At 42.9% G+C, this 18,467-nt stretch overlaps 1 protein-coding gene across 2 annotated transcripts in view; it reads right to left on the reverse strand.

The window, feature by feature from the left end:
* The window catches only part of gba2 (glucosidase, beta (bile acid) 2), a 95,987-nt gene that overhangs the window by 56,609 nt on the left and 20,911 nt on the right, over positions 1-18,467 (reverse strand). For both annotated transcript variants that reach the window (XM_078550886.1, XM_078550891.1), the window contains one exon: positions 8,876-8,978. In XM_078550886.1, the coding sequence (XP_078407012.1) occupies positions 8,876-8,978 (103 nt within the window). The remainder of the gene's footprint in view (positions 1-8,875; positions 8,979-18,467) is intronic.

Here is an 18,467-nt window from a genome sequence, read left to right on the forward strand (position 1 = left end):
GGACATATCTATATTAGGACCAAAGGATAGTGATAGAGGTATTACATTAAATAGACGTATTCCCTGTAAAAAAAAAAGGTTAAGAGGTGATTTTATAGAAATTTTCAGGATTTTGAAATGAATTAATACAGTAGATAGAATTTTTTTTTGTTAATGGGTGAGTCTGGAGCAAAGTGACATAACCTTAAGGTCAGAACCAGGGCATTCAGGAGACAAGTTAGAAAGCACTTCTTCACACTAAGGGACAGAAGGGTGAAACATTCTCCTACAAAAAGCAATAGATGCTATCTGAATTAATAAGTTTAAACCAGAGGTCAATAAATATTTGTTATACAAGGATATTAAAGGATATGGAGCCAAGACAGATGGGTGGAGTGGAGATACAGATCAGTCATGATCCCATTTAATGGTGGAACAGAATGGCACAATGACCTACTCCAGTTCCCACGAAATAGGTCGATTCCAGTGGCTGCTCAAGTTAGCCAGATATCTCAAATTGCATTCAACTTTACAGGGGCTTAAAATTTCAAAGTGAAACTTGACCATTCCTGAAGGTTAACACGAATGGCATATCTGCATCACCAATGGTTGCTTATCTTTCAAAAATATTCCACAACTACTAAAGACTTAATGCTTGGCATGAAGAATTAGGTGCCAAAAATGATAATGTAGGCCAAGGAGGTATAAAGGCTCATTACTTGCATCTAGTGGGCCTTGAGGTTTTAATAAAGATTTTTTTTTTTAAACTCAGCCCATCCATTCCCATTGGGTGAGTTCCTGGCATAATTCATACTGAAGATATGACATGTTAGTGAAAATCAAAGGGTTATAGTGACACACTGTCAGTATCTAGTTTCAAGACCTGCATGTCTTGTTGAACAATACAGTACCTGTATTTGTGTTTTCTAGCAACATCTCTCACTTTTAGATAACATGCCGTTTAATTTCATCATGCTCAGAATAGAATATTACTTCTTGTCTAATTAAAAATGTTGAAAACAGACAATAATTAATATCCACAAAGATTCATTTTTATAGTCACTTGGGTGAGGTACTGAAGGGCATACATGTTTTTGAAATAGTACCTCAAAATGGAGTGAACGACTTGGAGAGCAAGCAGAAAATTATCAAGTAAAGTCATAATTCATACTGAAGTGGAAAGCACAAAATAGATGAGCATGAAGAAATTAAATAGATTATCTAAGAGTGTATGATGTTGCTAGAAAACACAAATACAGGTACTATATTGTTCAACAAGTCATGCAGGTCTTGAAACTAGATGCTGACAGTGTGTCAGGGAAGGCCTTTGAAGAGCAGTGTTAGCCATTATTATAGGTATTAACTAATGTATTTAAGTGTAAAAAGGTTTTAAATTAGAAATTTGTGACTTGTGGTTCTTCAAAAGTTACAATTTCTTTTTGCAAAAGGACGGTACAAAATAAGTCAACTGCAGCCCCAAGTGTAGTAGTTAAACATTACTGCCTTGCTTATGTATTCTACATCCCACAGGACAAAACTAATGTCACGTTATTGCTTCATGTACATGGTGGTAGTGGTGGTTGGCGGTGGGGGGGGGGGGGGGGGGGGGGGGTGAGGAAACTCACTTTCAACTTATCTTGATATTGCCCAATGTAAAAATGATGATATTTTGACAGGGCAAGTTACATATGATCCGCTAAGTTCAATCCTTCCCCATGCCTGAACGCATAACCTTTCAGTGCACACACGAGGAGGAAAATTAGAAACCTGATAGGGGTGGGATATGATTGGGAAAGGGAGGAAAAGACAGCACAATCTTGTCATTTGACGACAATATTACTCAGTGAGGAAAAGATGGGGGAAAAGGAAAATAAGCAAACTTTCTAGTTAGTACACCAAGTTAACACCTCCCCCGCCCCCACCCCCAAAACGATGATTTTTTAAAATTTCATTTGCATTAAGTTGAACATTTCCAAAGGTAATTTTTCTATGTTATATACAGCTTTTAATCACTGTGGCCTCTTTAAAACTTATAGCAATGGTTCAGGGACTGATACAACTATTGGAAGTGTTCAAAACAAGAAACATCACAGAATCATAGAATGGTTACAGCACAGGTGGTCATTTGGCCCTTCGTCTTCATGCTAGCTGTCTGCAAAGACAATTCAGCTAGTCCCACTCGTCTACCCTTTTCCTGCAGCTTTTGTCTATTCAGATAATTATCCAATTCCTTTTTGAAAGCCATGATTGAATTTGCCTTCACCGTAGTCTTAGACAGTGCACTTCAGGTAAGCATATCAATATAAGCAAATATTAATAGAGATCTGAAGGGGAGTTTTGTGCATTAAAGTACATCACCTTTTAGGAGCTTTAAGGCAAATCCCAAATAATTTGGGTTTAACATACTTAGCAACTCTTCTTCAAACCCAAAAGTTCAATCTGAAGACAGGATGTTAAATTTAAACAAAGGAAATTATGAAGCTATGAGGGGAAGATTGGTGGAGGTGGATTGGGAAAACACATTAAAAGGTATGATAGTACGTAGGCAATGGATAGTCTTTAAGGAGTTATTACGTAGCTTACAGCAACTATACATTCCTTCAAGGCACAAAAACCCAAAAAGAGTCAGTCAAGTGGCTAACAAAAGAAGTTAAGGATTGGATAAGATTAAAAAGGAAGGCCTAAAAAATTGCAATAAATAATGGTAAATTTTAGAATACAGCAAAGGAGGACCAAGAAACTGATAAAGGGAGAACAGACTACGGATGTAAACTAGCAAACATAAAAGTGGACTGTAAAAGCTTCTATAAGTACATAAAAAGGAAACTTTTAGCTAAGACAAATGTGGGTCCATTACAAGCAGAGCCAGGGGAAATTATAATGGGGAATAAATAAATGACAAATAGCGAAAGGATTACTTTGTGTCTGTCTTCATTGAGGAAGATACAAGAAATCTCCCAGAATTAGAGACCCAAGGGACTATAGGGAAATGAGGAATTGAAGGAAATTAATATTAGTAAGAAGGTTGTATTAGAGAAATTAATGGGCCTGAAGGTTGGTAAGTCCCCATGACCTAATATTCTACATCCCAGGTTGTTGAAAGCGGTAGCTATGGACATAGTGAATGCATTGATGATCTTCCTCCAAAATTCTACAGACTCTGAAACAGTTCCTGCAGATTAGAAGGCAGCAAATGTCACCCCACTATTTAAGAAGGGAGGGAGAGAAAAAGGGAAACTGTTAGCCTTAAATCAGTAGTAGGGAAAATGCTAGAATCTATTCTAAAAGATGTGATAAATAGACACTTGGGTAATGATGATCAGATTGGGCATAGTTAACATGGATTTGTGAATGGGAAATCATGTTTGACAAACTTGTTGGAGCTTTTTGAGGAGGTTACGGAAAAGAACTGATAAAGGGAGTCAGTGGATGAAGTGTACTTGGATTTTCAGAAGGCTTTTGATAAAGCTAGGTGGGAATGTGTGTTGTGAGGAAGATACAAAGCAACTTCAAGGGGATTTGACAGATTTAAGTGAGTGAGCAAGAACATGGCAGACAGAATAAATATGGAAAAATGTAAGGTTATCCACTTTGGAAGGAGGAACACATGTGCAGAGTATTTCTTAAATGGAGAGAGATTAGAAAATGTAGATGTACAAAGGGACCTGGATGAACCAGTCAATAAGTCACTGAAAGCTAACATGCAGGTGCAGAAAGCAATTAGGAAGGCTCATGGTATGTTAACCTTTATTGCAAGAGGATTTGAGTATAGAAGTAGCAAAGTCTTGCTTCAATGGCATAGAATTTGGTTAGACTGCACCCAGCTGAAGTACTGTGTGCAGTGGTCCGGGTCCCCTTACCATAGGAATATTACTACTGCCCTAGAGGGAGTGTAATGAAGGTTCACCAGGCCTCTTACCCAGATGGCAGGACTGTCCTATGAAGAGAGACTGGGGAAACTGGGCCTATATTCTCTAGAGTTTCAAAGAATCAGGGGTGATCTCATTGAAACTTACAAAATACTTAAAGGGATAGACAGGGTAGATGCAGGTAAGGTGTTTCCCCTGGTTGGAGAGTTGTTATGATCCCAGCTGAGATTACCCCTGGACAAGCCTGATCCCAGGGTGGAAGCCAGCTTGATAGTTCCTAACTTTTATTTGCTCATTTAGATAAGTGGAGAGTGGCCACTGAACAGAGTCACCAGAGTCAGCTAATGAACTTTTAACAAAAGAATAAAACATTTATTCAACAAGAAAAGATTAACTATATTACAATACTCCTTCACCCACAACTATACCTTTAGAGATATACACAAATTTGGAAGGATAACACAAGTTACGAAGCTTCTTATACTTTAATGTTCACAGTAAGTACACAGCTGGTACACTGTGGTCAGACACACCGTGGTCAGACATACCACACTCTGAAACCAAGTGAAAAACGCCACCTCAAACAGATGCTGTGGATCTCTCAACTCCCATCCAGACCATGAGCCAACCAGTCTCATTGCACTCCGTCTTTCACACGAGGGTTTTCAATTTCCACTCTCCAAGACCTCGCATCCTGGAATCTTCTCCCAAACTGACGTTTTCTGTCAGATGCGTTCTGCAAGGGTTCACCTCCAGGGTTTTGAACTCTCCTGATGTTCCTCTTCCCTGGGTCACCACATGCATTCAAGCTGTCTTCCACACACTCTCTCTTTTCTTTTTCTCCCCCAGAGGTGGCAGCACAGTGGTATACAGTAGGGAGGAAGTTGCCCTGGGAGCACTCAACATTGACTCCGGACCCCAGGTAGTCTCATGGCACCAGGTCAAGCATACGCAAGGAAACCTCCTGCTAATTACCACGTGCCACCCTCCCTCAGCTGATGAATCAGTGCTCCTCCATGTTGAACACCACATGGAGGAAGCACTGAGGGTGGCAAGGGCACAGAATGTACTCTGGGTGGGGGGCTTCTATGTCCATCACCAAGAGTGGCTTGGTAATACCACTACTGACTAAGCCCTAAATGACACAGCTGTTAGATGGGTCTGCGGCAGATGGTGAGGGAACCAACAAGAGGGAAAAATATACCTGACCTCATCTTCACCAACCTGCCTGTCGCAGATGCGGCTGTCCATGACAGTATCGGTAGGAACGACCACCGCATAATCATTGTGTAGATAAAGTCCCACCTTTATATTGAGGATACCGTCCATCGTGTTATGTGGCACTACTGCTGTGCTAAGTGGGATACAGTTCGAACAGATCCAGCAACTCAAGACTGGTCATCCAAGAGGCGCTGTGGGCTATCAGATGCAGAATTGTACTTGAACACAACCTGTAACCTCACGGCCCAGCATATCCCCCACTCCACTATTACCATCAAGCCAGAGAATCAATCCTGGTTCAGTGAAGAGCGCAGGAGGGCATGCCAGGAGCAGCACCAGGCTTACCTAAAAATGAGGTGTCAACCTGGTGAAGCTACAACACAGGACTACTTGCGTGCCAAACAGCATAAGTAGCAAGTGATAGACAGGGCTAAGCGATCCCACAACCAACGGATTAGATCTAAGCTCCGCAGTCCTGCCACATCCAGTTGTGAATGGTGGTGGACAATTAAACAACTCACCGGAGGAGGCTCCACAAATATCCCCATCTTCAATGGAGGGGCCCAGCATGTCAGTGCAAAAGACAAGGCTGAAGCATTTGCTACAATTTTCAGCTAGAAGTGCCGAGCGGACGATCCATCTTTACTTCCTCTGGAAGTGCCCAGCATCATAGGATGCCTGTGTCCAGTGGGGTTCCACAGGGATCGGTGTTGGGTCCCTTGCTGTTTGTGGTATATATAAACGATTTAGACTTGAATGTAGGAGGGTTGATCAGTAAGTTTGGGGGTGACACGAAAATTGGTGGGGTGGTAAATAGTGAAGAGGATAGCCTTAGATTACAGGAGGATGTAGACGGGCTGATCAGTGGCAAATGGAATTTAATCCGGTTAAGTGTGAGATGATGCACTGGGGCAGGACAAACAAGGCACGGGAATACACGATGAATGGTAGGACCCTGGAAAGTGCCGAGGATCAGAGGGACCTTGATGTGCATGTCCACCGGTCCCTTAAGGTAGCCGGACAGGTAGATAAGGTGGTTAAGAAGGCATATGGGGTACTTGCCTTTATTAGCAGAGGCAAGGAATATAAGAGCAGGGAGGTTATGATGGAACTGTACAAAATGCTGGTTAGGCCACAGCTAGAGTATAGTGTGCAGTTCTGGAATCTGCATTATAGGAAGGGTGTGATTGCACTAAGGAGTGTGCAGAGGAGATTTACCAGGATTTGCCTAGGCTAGAGAGTTTTAGTTATGAGGAGAGATTGGATAGACTGGGGTTATTTTCCCTGGAGCAGAGGAAATTGAGGTGTATAAAATTATGAGGGGTATAGATAGGGTAGACAGGAAGGAACTTTTCCCCTTGGTGGAGGGATCAATAACTAGGGGGCATAGATTTAAGGTAAGGGGCAGGAGGTTTAGAGGGGGTGTGAGAAAGAATTTTTTCACCCAGAGAGTGGTGGGAATCTGGAACGCACTGCCTGAAAGGGTGGAGGAGGAAGAAACCCGCATCATAACATTTAAGAAGTATTTGGATGTGTACTTGCGATGCCATGGCATACAAGACTATGGGCCTAGTGCTGGAAAATGGGATTAGAATAGTTAGGTACTCGTTTGACCGGCGCAGACTCAATTGGCCGAAGTGCCCTTTTCTATGCTGTAGACCTCTATGACTCTATGACACAGTTGCTGCTCTTCAGCCAGTTCGATTCACATCATGCGAGATCAAGAAACAGCTGAAGGCACTGGATACTGCAAAGGCTGACAATGTTCCGGCAATAGTGCTGAAGACTTAAGCTCAAGAACTTGCTGTGTGCCTAGCCAAGCTGTTCCAGTACACCTACAACACTGGCATTTACCTGACTACGTGGAATATTGCCCAGGTATATCCTGTACACAAAAAGCAGGACAAGTCCAACCCGACCAATTACTGCCCCATCAGTCTACTCTCAATCATCAGTAAAGTAACGAAAGGGGTCATCAACAGTGCTATCAAGTGGCACTTGCTTAGCAATAACCTGCTCACTGACGCCCAGTTTGGGCTCCGCCAGGGCCACTCAGCTTCTGACCTCAGCCTTGGTTCAAAGATGGACAAAAGAGCTGAACTCCCAAGCTGAGGTGAGAGTGACTGCCCTTGATGTCAAGGCAGCATTTGACAGGGTGTGGCAGCAAGGAGCCCTAGCAAAACTGGAGTCAATGGGAATCAGGGGGAAAACTCTCCGCTGGTTGGAGTCATACCTAGCACAAAGGAAGATGGCTGTGGTTGTTGTAGGTCTGTCATTTCTGCTCCAGAACATAGCTGCAGGAGTTCCTCAGGGTAGTGCCCTCAGCCCAAACATCTTCAGCTGCTTCATCAATGATCTTCCTTCCATCACAAGGTCAGAAGTGGGGATGTTCGCTGATGACTGCACAATGTTCAGCACCATTTGTGACTCCTCAGATACTGAAGCAGTCCATGTCCAAATGCAGCAAGACTTGGACAATATCCAGGCTTGGGCTGACAGTGGCAAGTAACATTCGCACAACACAAGTGTCAGGCAATGACCATCTCCATCAAGAGAGAATCCAATCATCGCCCCTTGATGTTCAATGGCATTACCATCATGGAATCCCCCACTATGAACACCCTGGAGTTACCATTGACCAGAAACTGAACTGGACTAGCCATATAAATACTGTGGCTACAAGAGCAGGTCAGAGGCTAGGAATCGTGTGATGAGTAACTCACCTCCTGACTCCCCAAAGCCTGTCCACCATCTACAAGGCACAAGCCAGGAGTGTGATGGAATACTCCCCACTTGCCTGGATGAGTGCAGCTCCCATAACACAAGAAGCTTGACACGATTCAGGACAAAGCAGCCCGCTTGATTGGCATCACATCCAGAAACATTCACTCCCTCCACCATTGATGCACAGTAGCAGCAGTGTGTACCGTCTACAAGATGCACTGCTGGAATTCACTAAGGCTCCTTTGACAGCACCTTCCAAATCTACAACCACTACCATCAAGAAGGACAAGAGCAGCAGACAGATGGGAACACCACCAAACTGGAAGTTCCCCTCCAAGTCACTCACCATCCTGATTTGTAAATATATCGCTGTTCCTTCACTGTCGCTGGGTCAAAATCCTGGAGCTGCCTTCGTAACAGCATTGTGGATGTACCTACACCACATGGACTGCAGTGGTTCAAGGCGGTAGCTCACCACCACCTTCTCAAGGGCAACTAGGAATGGGCAATAAATGCTGGCCCAGCCAGTGAAGCCCACATCCTGTGATTGAATAAAAAAAAACCTCTCTCTCTCTCACCAACTCAATGTTAACAGTACACCACTGCTTCACATGCCCATAGCAAAGAGTTACAGACCTTCAGTTGTCTCTTTGGACCTTCTTGTCTCTTGCAAGCCGTTCTCATTTTAAATCTGCTTTCTGCAGCTTTTGTCTTTTTAAGCCTGAAGCTTAGAGCCTTATTCTCTGCCCCTCACTCTTAACTTCATTAACAGGGCCTTTTCCAGGTTCCTGTCCTTCCTTTGACTAGATGGTCTTCTTTGGACTTTCCCCTTTTCCAGTCCCCTGGATTTTTGGGTTTATTTCCTTAGCTTGGGACTTGCTATCAGTCCCTCTTAATCCAGTGTCTCTCTGGTAGCTACTTTCAACCAACTTTAGGCTGGAACTGGCTATCTGCCCCTTCTAGGTGGCTTGTATTTGGCAGCTGTCTTCCAAACCATAAAGATAAAGTTTGTATGCCAATTCAGAAGGAAATGCATTTAAAATCAGGAAAGCCGCTTTAAAAAGTGCTTAACATATACATACCTGGTAGAGACTCCAATTTCCCATCTTGAAACAGATCTTTCCAGATTTCTTGTCCCAGGCCATTTGGATTAAATTCAGTCTGGTGACTAATTTCTAAACCTTGCTGTTTAAGAAACCAAATTGGAACTCAAATTAGATTTAAAACTATCTTTATATTGTAATTTTATATACAGAAAAAAATTCACAGAGGCACTAATTCTCACTGTTGTGGAACAATGTAAAGAAGGACATCTCTACTTTCAACTGAGAAAGAAATATGGCTGCAGAACATAAAAAATATTATGCTATAAATTTTATAATCTGGTCACACCAAACTCAGCAATCTTCTACAGCATTACCCAATAGAAGATATCCATCAGACATTGCTGGATAATTATGTGGAGGAACCACACATACAGCAATATCCATTGAAGACAGAAAGACATTTCTCATGTTCATGAGCCACTGTAAAGATCGGGCTGCTTTTAACAGTGGAAGTACATTTAAAGCCTTTGGCTGAAAGATGATAGTTCTTGTGAATATGGGTACAGTAGCATATGTTACTGGACTAGTAATGGAGAAACCTGGACTAATATATCAGAGAACCATGGCAGTTTGAGAATTTGAATTCAGATCTAAAAATCTGGAAATAAAAAGCTGGCATTAATCAACGTGATAATGAAGTTATCCGAATGTCATAAAGGCCCAACTGATTTACTACTCTCTTTCGGGGATGGAAGCCTAGGGCCTGATTCCAACTCACTCAATCTATTCAGAGTTAAAAATTGGGACCTTAGTGCCCTTATCCAGTTAGGTCTATAGATGACTGAAATCCTACCAAGTAGTTGACTGCCCTCTGAGGTCACCTAGCAAGCCACTCAGTTGTATCAAACTGCGACAGCAGCCCACCACCATCATCTTAGAACATAAGAACATGAGAAATTAGAACAGGAGTAGGTCATTCGGCCCCTCGAGCCTGCTCCGCCATTCAATAAGATCATGGCTAATCTTGTGTTTCGATTTCCACTTTTGCATCCAACCCTGATAACCTATGATTCCCTTGCCTAACAAGAATCTATCTACGATAAAAGCAAAATACTGCGGATGCTGGAAATCCAAAAGAAAAACAAAAATACCTGGAAAAACTCAGCAGGTCTGACAGCATCTGTGGAAAGGAATACAGTTAACATTTCGAGTCCGAATGACTCTTCATCAGAACTAAGAAATATAGAAATGAGGTGAAATATAGGCTGGCTGAAGGAGGATGGGACAGGTAGAGTTGGGTAGAGGGCCAGTGATAGGTGGAGGCAAAGAAGAGATTGCCAAAGATGTCATAGACAAAAGGGTGTTGACGGTGGTGATATTAGCTGAGGAATGTGCTAATGATGACATTAAGGGTTTCTTCAGGGTGAGCAAGATAGCCCTAGTCGGGGTGGGGTGGGGGGAAGGGATCGAAATAGGCTAAAAGGTAGAGATGAAACAATGGATGGAAATACATTTAAAAATAATGGAAATAGGTGGGAAAAGAAAAATATATATTAAAAAAAATATATATAAAAAATTATAAATTATTGGAAAAAGGGGGTTGGGATGGAGGAGAGAGTTCATGATCTAAAGTTGTTGAACTCAATATTAAGTCTGGAAGGCTGTAAAGTGCCTAGTCAGAAGATGAGGCGCTGTTCCTCCAGTTTGTGTTGAGCTTCACTGGAACATTGCAGCAGGCCAAGGACGGACATATGGGCATGAGAGCAGGGTGGTGTATTGAAATGGCAAGCGACAGGGAGGTCTGGCGGTCATCCAGTCTGCGTTTGGTCTCTCCAATGTAGAGGAGACCACATTGAGAGCAGCGAATGCAGTAGACTAAATTGAGGGAAGTGCAAGTGAAATGCTGCTTCACTTGAAAGGAGTGTTTGGGCCCTTGGACGGTGAGGAGGGGGGAAGTAATGGGGCAGGTGTTACACCTTCTGCAGTTGAATGGGAAGGTGCCGTGGGAGGGGGCTGAGGTGTAGGGGGTGATGGAGGAGTGGACCAGGGTGTCCCAGAGGGAATGATCCCTGCGGAATGCCGCCGGGGGGGTGGTGAAGGGAAGATGTGTTTGGTGGTGGCATCATGCTGGAGTTGGCGGAAATGGCAGAGGATGATCCTTTGAATACGGAGGCTGGTGGAGTGATAAGTGAGGACAAGGGGGACCCTATCATGGTTCTGGGAGGGAGAGGAAGGTGCGAGGGCGGATGCGCGGGAGATGGGCCGGACACAGTTGAGGACCCTGTCAACCACAGTGAGTGGAAAACCTCGGTTACAGAAGAAGGAAGACATGTAAGAGGAACTGTTTTTGAAAGTGGCATCATCAGAACAGAGGCGACGGAGGCAAAGGAACTGAGAGAATGGGATGGACTCCTTAAAGGAAGCGGGGTGTGAGGAGCTGTAGTCGAGATAGCTGTGGGAGTCGGTAGGCTTGTAATGAATATTGGTGGACAGTCTATCACCAGAAATTGAGACAGAGAGGTCAAGGAAGGGAAGGGAAGTGTCAGGGATGGACCATGTGAAAAAATGATGGAGGTGTGGAAACTGGAAGCAAAATTAATAAATCTTTCCAGAGCCAGACGAGAGCATGAAGCAGCACCGAAGCAGTCATCGATGTACCGGAGAAAGAGTTGTGGGAGGGGGCCGGAGTAGGACTGGAACAAGGAACGTTCTACATACCCCATAAAGAGACAGGCATAACTGGGTCCCATGTGGGTACCCATAGCCACACCTTTTATTTGGAGGAAGTGAGACGAGTTTAAGGAGAAATTGTTCAGTGAGAGAACAATGAATGCCAGACGGAGGAGAGTAATGGTGGATGGGGATTGTTCGGGTCTCAGTTGAAGGGAGAAGCGAAAAGCCCTCAGACCATCCCGGTGGAGGATGGAGGTGTAGAGGGATTGGACGTCCATGGTGAAGCGGCGGCGGTTGGGGCCAGGGAACTGGAATTTGTTGATATGATGTAGGGTGTCAGAGGAATCGCAGATGTAGGTGGGAAGAGACTGGACAAGGGGAGAGAGAAAATGGAGTCAAGATAGCAAGAAATGAGTTCCGTGGGGCAGGAACAGGCTGACACGATTGGTCTGCCGGGACAGTCCTGTTTGTGGATTTTGGGTAGGAGGTAGAAGCGGGCTGTCCGAGGTTGGGAGACTATGAGGTTGAAAGCTGTGGAGGGAAGATCACCAGAGGAGGTGAGGTTAGTGACAGTCCTAGAAACAATGGCTTGAAATTCAGTGGTGGGGTCATGGTCCAGGGGGAGGTAGGAGGAAGTGTCTGCGAGTTGACGCTCAGCCTCTGCGAGGTAGAGGTCAGTGCGCCAGACAACAACAGCACCATCCTTGTCAGCAGGTTTGATGACAATGTCAGGGTTGGGCCTGAGAGAACGGAGTGCGGCAAGTTCAGAAAGAGACAGGTTAGAGTGGGTGAGAGGAGCAGAGAAATTGAGACGGCTGATGTTACGCCGACAGTTCTCAGTGAAAAGATCAAGAGCAGGTAAGATTCCAGAGGGAGGGGTCCAGGTGGAGGGAGAATATTAGAGGCGGGTAAAAGGATCCGTTGAACGAGGAGGGGACTCCTGCCCAAAGAAGTGAGCATAGAGACGAAGGCGGCAGAAGAAGAGTTCAGCATCGTGCTGAGCCCGAAATTCATTGAGATGAGAGCGTAAGGGTATGAAACTGAGTCCTTTGCTGAGCACTGAACCTTCAGCATCAGAGAGGGGAAGGTCAGGGGGTATGGTGAATACTTGGCCAGGGCTGGGATTGGAAGACGGGATGGGGACAGACAGGGGTGGAGGGTCCTGGATGGGCATTGGTGTCGATGAGTTGTTGGAGCTTGCGTTCCTTTGCACCTTAAAGAAAGAGACAAAATTTCTTGTTGAGGCATCGGATGAGACGAAGAATAAAATTAAACTGGGGGCAAGGACAGCTTAGAGATAGGGTGCGTCGGTGCTGCTGGAAGCAGAGGTTGTGTGTTCATATGGCGGCGCATGGCACTGAGTGTGGATCTCAGGATGCGATGAGAACAGCAGTCCGAGGAGCGTTGTATGTCCCGGAGATACCTGTAATCCTGGGTGGGTTCGAAACATGAGGGATGGAAATTAAGTTGGAATCCATGTGGGGTAAGTCGGAGACAGTCACTGACGAAGGAAATATGGCTGTGAAAGCGAGTTTTAGTGAACACCTTGTCAAACACCAGGAGAGAAGTGGAAAGCAATGAAGTTGAACAGGGCAAAAGAGACAGGCGGAAATCCTGTCAGAGAGAAGAGCAATACAGAAGTAGGGTAGATGCAAGGTAGGCATTCCTTGAAGAGAAGTGGAAGTCAATTAAACACTAACATAAAAGCAAAATACTGTGGATGCTGGAAATCCAAAACAAAAACAAAAACACCTGGAAAAACTCAGCAGGTCTGATAGCATTTGCGGAGAGGAATACAGTTAACGTTTTGAGTCCGAATGACTCATCAACAGAACTAAGAAATATAGAAATGAATTGGAATATAAGCTGGTTGAAGGGGGGTGGGACAGGTAGAACTGGATAGAGGGCCAGTGATAGGTAGAGGCAAAGAAGAGATTGCCAAAGATGTCATAGACAAAAGAACAAAGGGGTGTTGACGGTGGTGATATTAGCTGAGGAATGTGCTCATGATGACATTAAGGGTAGAAAGCAGGACGAGCAAGATAGCCCTAGTGGGGGTGGGATGGTGGGGGGAGGGATCGAAATAGGCTAAAAGGTAGTGATAAAACAATGGATGGAAATACATTTAAAAATAATGGAAATAGGTGGGAAAAGAAAAATATATGTAAATCGAATCTATCTACCTCTGCCTTAAAAATATTCAATCCACCATCTTCTGAAGCAGGGAATTCCAAAGTCGCAGAACCCTCTGAGCAAAAGATTTCTCCTCATCTCTGTCCTAAAAAGGGCGACCCCTAATTTTAAAACAGTGGCCCCCTAGTTCTGGATTCACCCACAAGAGGAAACATCCTTTTGACATCCATCTTGTCAAGGCCATTCAGGATCTTGGAGACTTCAATCAAATCACCCCTCACTCTTCTAAACTCCAGTCTGTCCAACCTTTCCTCATAAGACAACCCACTCATTTCAGGTATCAATCTAGTAAACCTCCTTTGTACCGTCTCCAATGCATTTACATCCTTCCTTAAATAAGGAGACCAAAACTGCACAGAGTGTTCGAGATGCGGTCTCACCAATGCCCTGTATAACTGAAGCATAACATCCTTACTTTTATGTTCAATCCCTCTCGTAATAAAGGATAGCATTCCATTAGCCGTCTTAACTACTTGCTGTACCTGCATACTAGCTTTTTGTGACTCATGTACTAGAACACCTAGGTCCCTCTGCACCTCAGAATTATGCAGCCGTTCTCCAATTAAGTAATCCTCTGCTTTTTGTTCTTCCTGCCAATGTGAACAACTTCACATTTTCCCACATTGAACTGCATTTGCCAGATCTTTGCCCACTCATTCAACCTATCTACACCCATTTGCAACCTCATGTCCTTTACACAACATACTTTTCTACCTATCTTTGTGTCATCTGCAAATTTAGCTCACTCCCCTCATCTAAGTCATTGATGTAAATCGTAAAAAGTTGAGGCCCCAGTACAGACCTCTGTGGGACTCCACTCGTCACATCCTGCCAATCTGAAAAAGGCCCATTTATGCATATTCTCAGGTTTCTGCCAGCCAGCTAATCTTCTATCCATGCTAATATGTTACCCACCTATATACCATGAGCTTATTTATTTATTTATTTTCTGTAATAATCTTTGATGTGGCACCTTATCAAATGTCTTCTGGAGATCCAAGTACAGTACATCTACTGGCTGCCCTTTATCCACTGTGCATGTTACTCCTTCAAAAAACTACAAAAAAATTGGTTAAACATGATTTTTCTTTCACAAAACCATGCTGATTCTTCCCTATTGCCTTGAGCTCTTCTAAATGTCCAGCTATAATCTCCTTAATGATCGATTCTAATAACTTCCCCACAACAGATGTCAAGCTAACTGGCCTATAGTTGCCGGTTTTCTACCTCCCTCCCTTCTTGAATAGAGGGGTTATATTTGCTACTTTCCAATCTGATGGAACCTTTCCAGAATCTAGCGAATTTTGGAAAATTAACACCAGCGCATCGACTACCTCATTAGCCACCTCTTTTAAGACCCTAGGATGTAGTCTGTCGGGATCCGGAGACTTGCCAGGCTGAAGCTCCACCTAATTTGCTCAGTACCATTTCCTAGTGATTTCAATTTCACCAAATTCCTTTCTCTCGTTCACCTCCTGATTCGCAGCTATTACTGGAATGTTTTTTGTATCCTCTATAGTGAACAGAGAAGCAAAATATTTGTTCATTTCTTCCGTCATTTCCTTATTATCTACTATTAACTCCCCAATGTCACTCTCTAGAGGACCAACTAGGGATGGGAAATAAATGCTGACCTTACCAGAGACATCCTGAGAATGATTCTTTGTTTTAAAACTCACAACCAAGCAGTGCAAAGCAGTCAGTCAGTCACTCATTAAGCACAGCATTATTTTCCCCTCTGGTGATGCAGGCAGTATTATTTAGATTCAGAAATAGAAAGCTGTATCAGCTTTGAAGGGAGCACAGTTTAAATTCACCAGAATGATATCAGAATTAAAAGGATTAAATTGTCAGAACAGGTTGCATATTCCTATGCATACGGAAGATCAAGCTGTTATGAAGTGGCAGATGATGGGTGCCAGGTGGATCAAATCCGCAAGGGAAACTTGGTCACGCTATTGCAACGGGTTTGCGATTTGTATTTATTACAAGGTATGCACACTGAATTCAGAAGTAGCAAGTCCACCAAGACCTTTAGAGATTTTTAAAAATTAAATTAAAATATTTATTAACAAAATAAAAGATTCCAAGCACATACATAGATTACAATTGCTTAATACAATTACAAAACCTGAAATTCCTAATTAACTTGTGTCCCAGTTGCAACCCCTTTAAGGCAACAGTCCAAAATAGATTTTAGATTTAAAGCAGAATCAGCAAGTTAACACAATACCCACTTGACAGTAGAATTCCAAATGGCTTTTCCCCACCTTCAGTTTTGTTACATAACAGATTCATGCATAAGTGGCTGGAGGCTTCATTAAGGCTATTTCACACACTCCTGTTAGATCTTACATGGCCTTCTCTCACATAGCCTTTCATTCTCCTTTATATATGTTTCTCTCTTTTTAACATGCAAATTCTATTGTGCCATATGTCTTTGAAACTGTATCTTCCTCATAATATAAAAACTTTCATGTTGCCAATATTGACAGTGACCTTTGGGAAAAATAAACACACTCCTTAGCCTTGCTTATCTGGCTAGTTATGAACAGACGAAGATCCCTTTGATCGCCAACAATCCCTTTATTTATTTAAAAATGCAAATTCCCTCATTTACTCATTAGCATGTCAAGTACCTAGCTTCTTTTGATGATTTAAAGCTTGCAGTCTACTCGACTCCAAATGTAATTAACTCACACAGACAGACCCAACTGTACTTACTCCCATAAACCTACTTCACAATAAGCCAGAAAAATATTATGAAAATTATACTTTTGTCACAACGTGATGATCTAATTGAGGTGGTTAAGGTGATCAAAGAAGTGAGAGAAACAATTTCCTTTAGTGGTGTAACCCAGGACAAAGGGACATAAAATTAAAATTAGAACTAGGCTGTTTAGGGGTGATTTCAGAAAGAACTTCTATACACAAAGGGTAGAAGAAATCGGGAACCCTCTCCTTCCCCCACCCTCCCCATGAGGCTGTTGTTGGGTCAAATGAAAATTTAAAAGCTAAGATTGATAATACCCTTGCCTAACAAAAAATTAAGGGTTATGGAACCAAAGAGGGTAGATGGAGTTAAGATACAGATCCACCATAAATTCAACTGAATGGCAGGACAAGCTCAAATTACTTACTCCTGGTCATAGAGATGGACATCAATCTGAATAGCAGCTAGTCAACATTAATGTTGGGGTTTTTATAAAGGCAAAAAAAAAAATCTGTAACCAAAATACATTATCGGAGATAAACAGCCCGACAAAATAAAATGCAATAAATGGAGTGGAGAACATTATTCTAGCTTCAGGAAAGAAAAAAAAAAAACAGCTGGTCTTATGAGCACAAAGTTTTTAAAATGGTTGTGACTAGCAGCCATGTGAATCAGGCTGTGTCACCAAACTTTGAAGTTGATATTCTGAAGAAATGTCATCATTCACTTTTTTTTAGGAACAGAAACCAGTCTAAGTTCTACAGTTAAATATGTAAATAGTTGTTTGGTGGTGCAGAACTTGAGTATTGTTGAAAAAAAATGAAGAGAGCATGTCCACGCATTGCGCCTTCAGCTAAAAAGCTTGAAGGACAGCCATTCCATGGTTCATTCCCCAGGGCAATGCCTTGACTAGAGTAGACCTGACTGGTTTGAATTTAAACAAAAGCATGGCAGTTCACTACTCCCTGGTGCATTCTCCATGGCAATGCCTCTACCAGAGTCCACTTGCAAACCAATCAATACTCTCTTCGCATGCCGTATAAGTTGGTTGTTCCCTTTATTATTGGTATTTTTGAGAATCTGTCCTGATGACAAAAAGCGTTGTCAGCATGGCTCTTTTTTCAGCAATGCTCTCAAGTTAATATTTAGTTTCTTCCATTAAAGTGCTTTAAATTTGAACCGTTTCTTACAAATCACAGAATCATAGAATTTTAAAAGCACAGACGGAGGCCATTCAGCCCATCGTGTCTATACCGGCTCTCCAAATGAACATTATGACTTAGTGCCATTGCCCTGCCTTTTCCCCATACTCCTATACATTGTTTCTATTCAAATAATCATCTAATGCCCTCGTGAACGCCTCGATTGAACCTGCCTCCACCACACTTTCAGACAGAGCCTTCTGGACCCAAGCCACTCATTGCATGAAGAAGTTTTTTCTCACTTCACATTTGCTTCTTTTGCAAATCACTTTAAATCTGTGCCTTCTTGTTTTTGATCCTCTTATGAACGAGAACAGCTTCTCCCTATCTACTCTGTCCAGCCCCTTCATGATTTTGAACATCTCTATCAAGTCTCCGCTTAGCCTTCTTCTCTCCAAGGAGAACAGACCCAGCCTCTCCAATCTATCCTCATAGATAAAGTTTCTCACCCCTGGAACCATTCTTGTAAATCTCTTCTGCACTCTCTCTAATGTGGTCGTATCCTTCCGACAGTGTGGCACCAAGAAAGTACACAATACTCCAGCTGAGGTCTAATGATTGTCTTATATAAGTTCATCATAACCTCCCTGCTCTTGTACTCAATGCCCCTATTAACAAAGCCCAGGATGCTATATGCTTTATTAACTCTCTCCACCAATGTCAGGCATTGTTTCCTTTCAACGTGAAAATAATTTCAAGATAACTAATTTTTTGCCATTTTGTCAGATTACTCTCTTTTACAACACAAGATTTACTTACAAGCAACTAATAGCCTGAAACTATCATCCTTATTTTATGCTCCAGCCCATAAAGGAGTACAAGGTTCCCTGAGCAAAAACAGATATCA

Source organism: Cetorhinus maximus, chromosome 1 (assembly GCF_964194155.1).
Source record: "Cetorhinus maximus chromosome 1, sCetMax3.hap1.1, whole genome shotgun sequence".
NCBI classification, from domain to species: domain Eukaryota; kingdom Metazoa; phylum Chordata; class Chondrichthyes; order Lamniformes; family Cetorhinidae; genus Cetorhinus; species Cetorhinus maximus.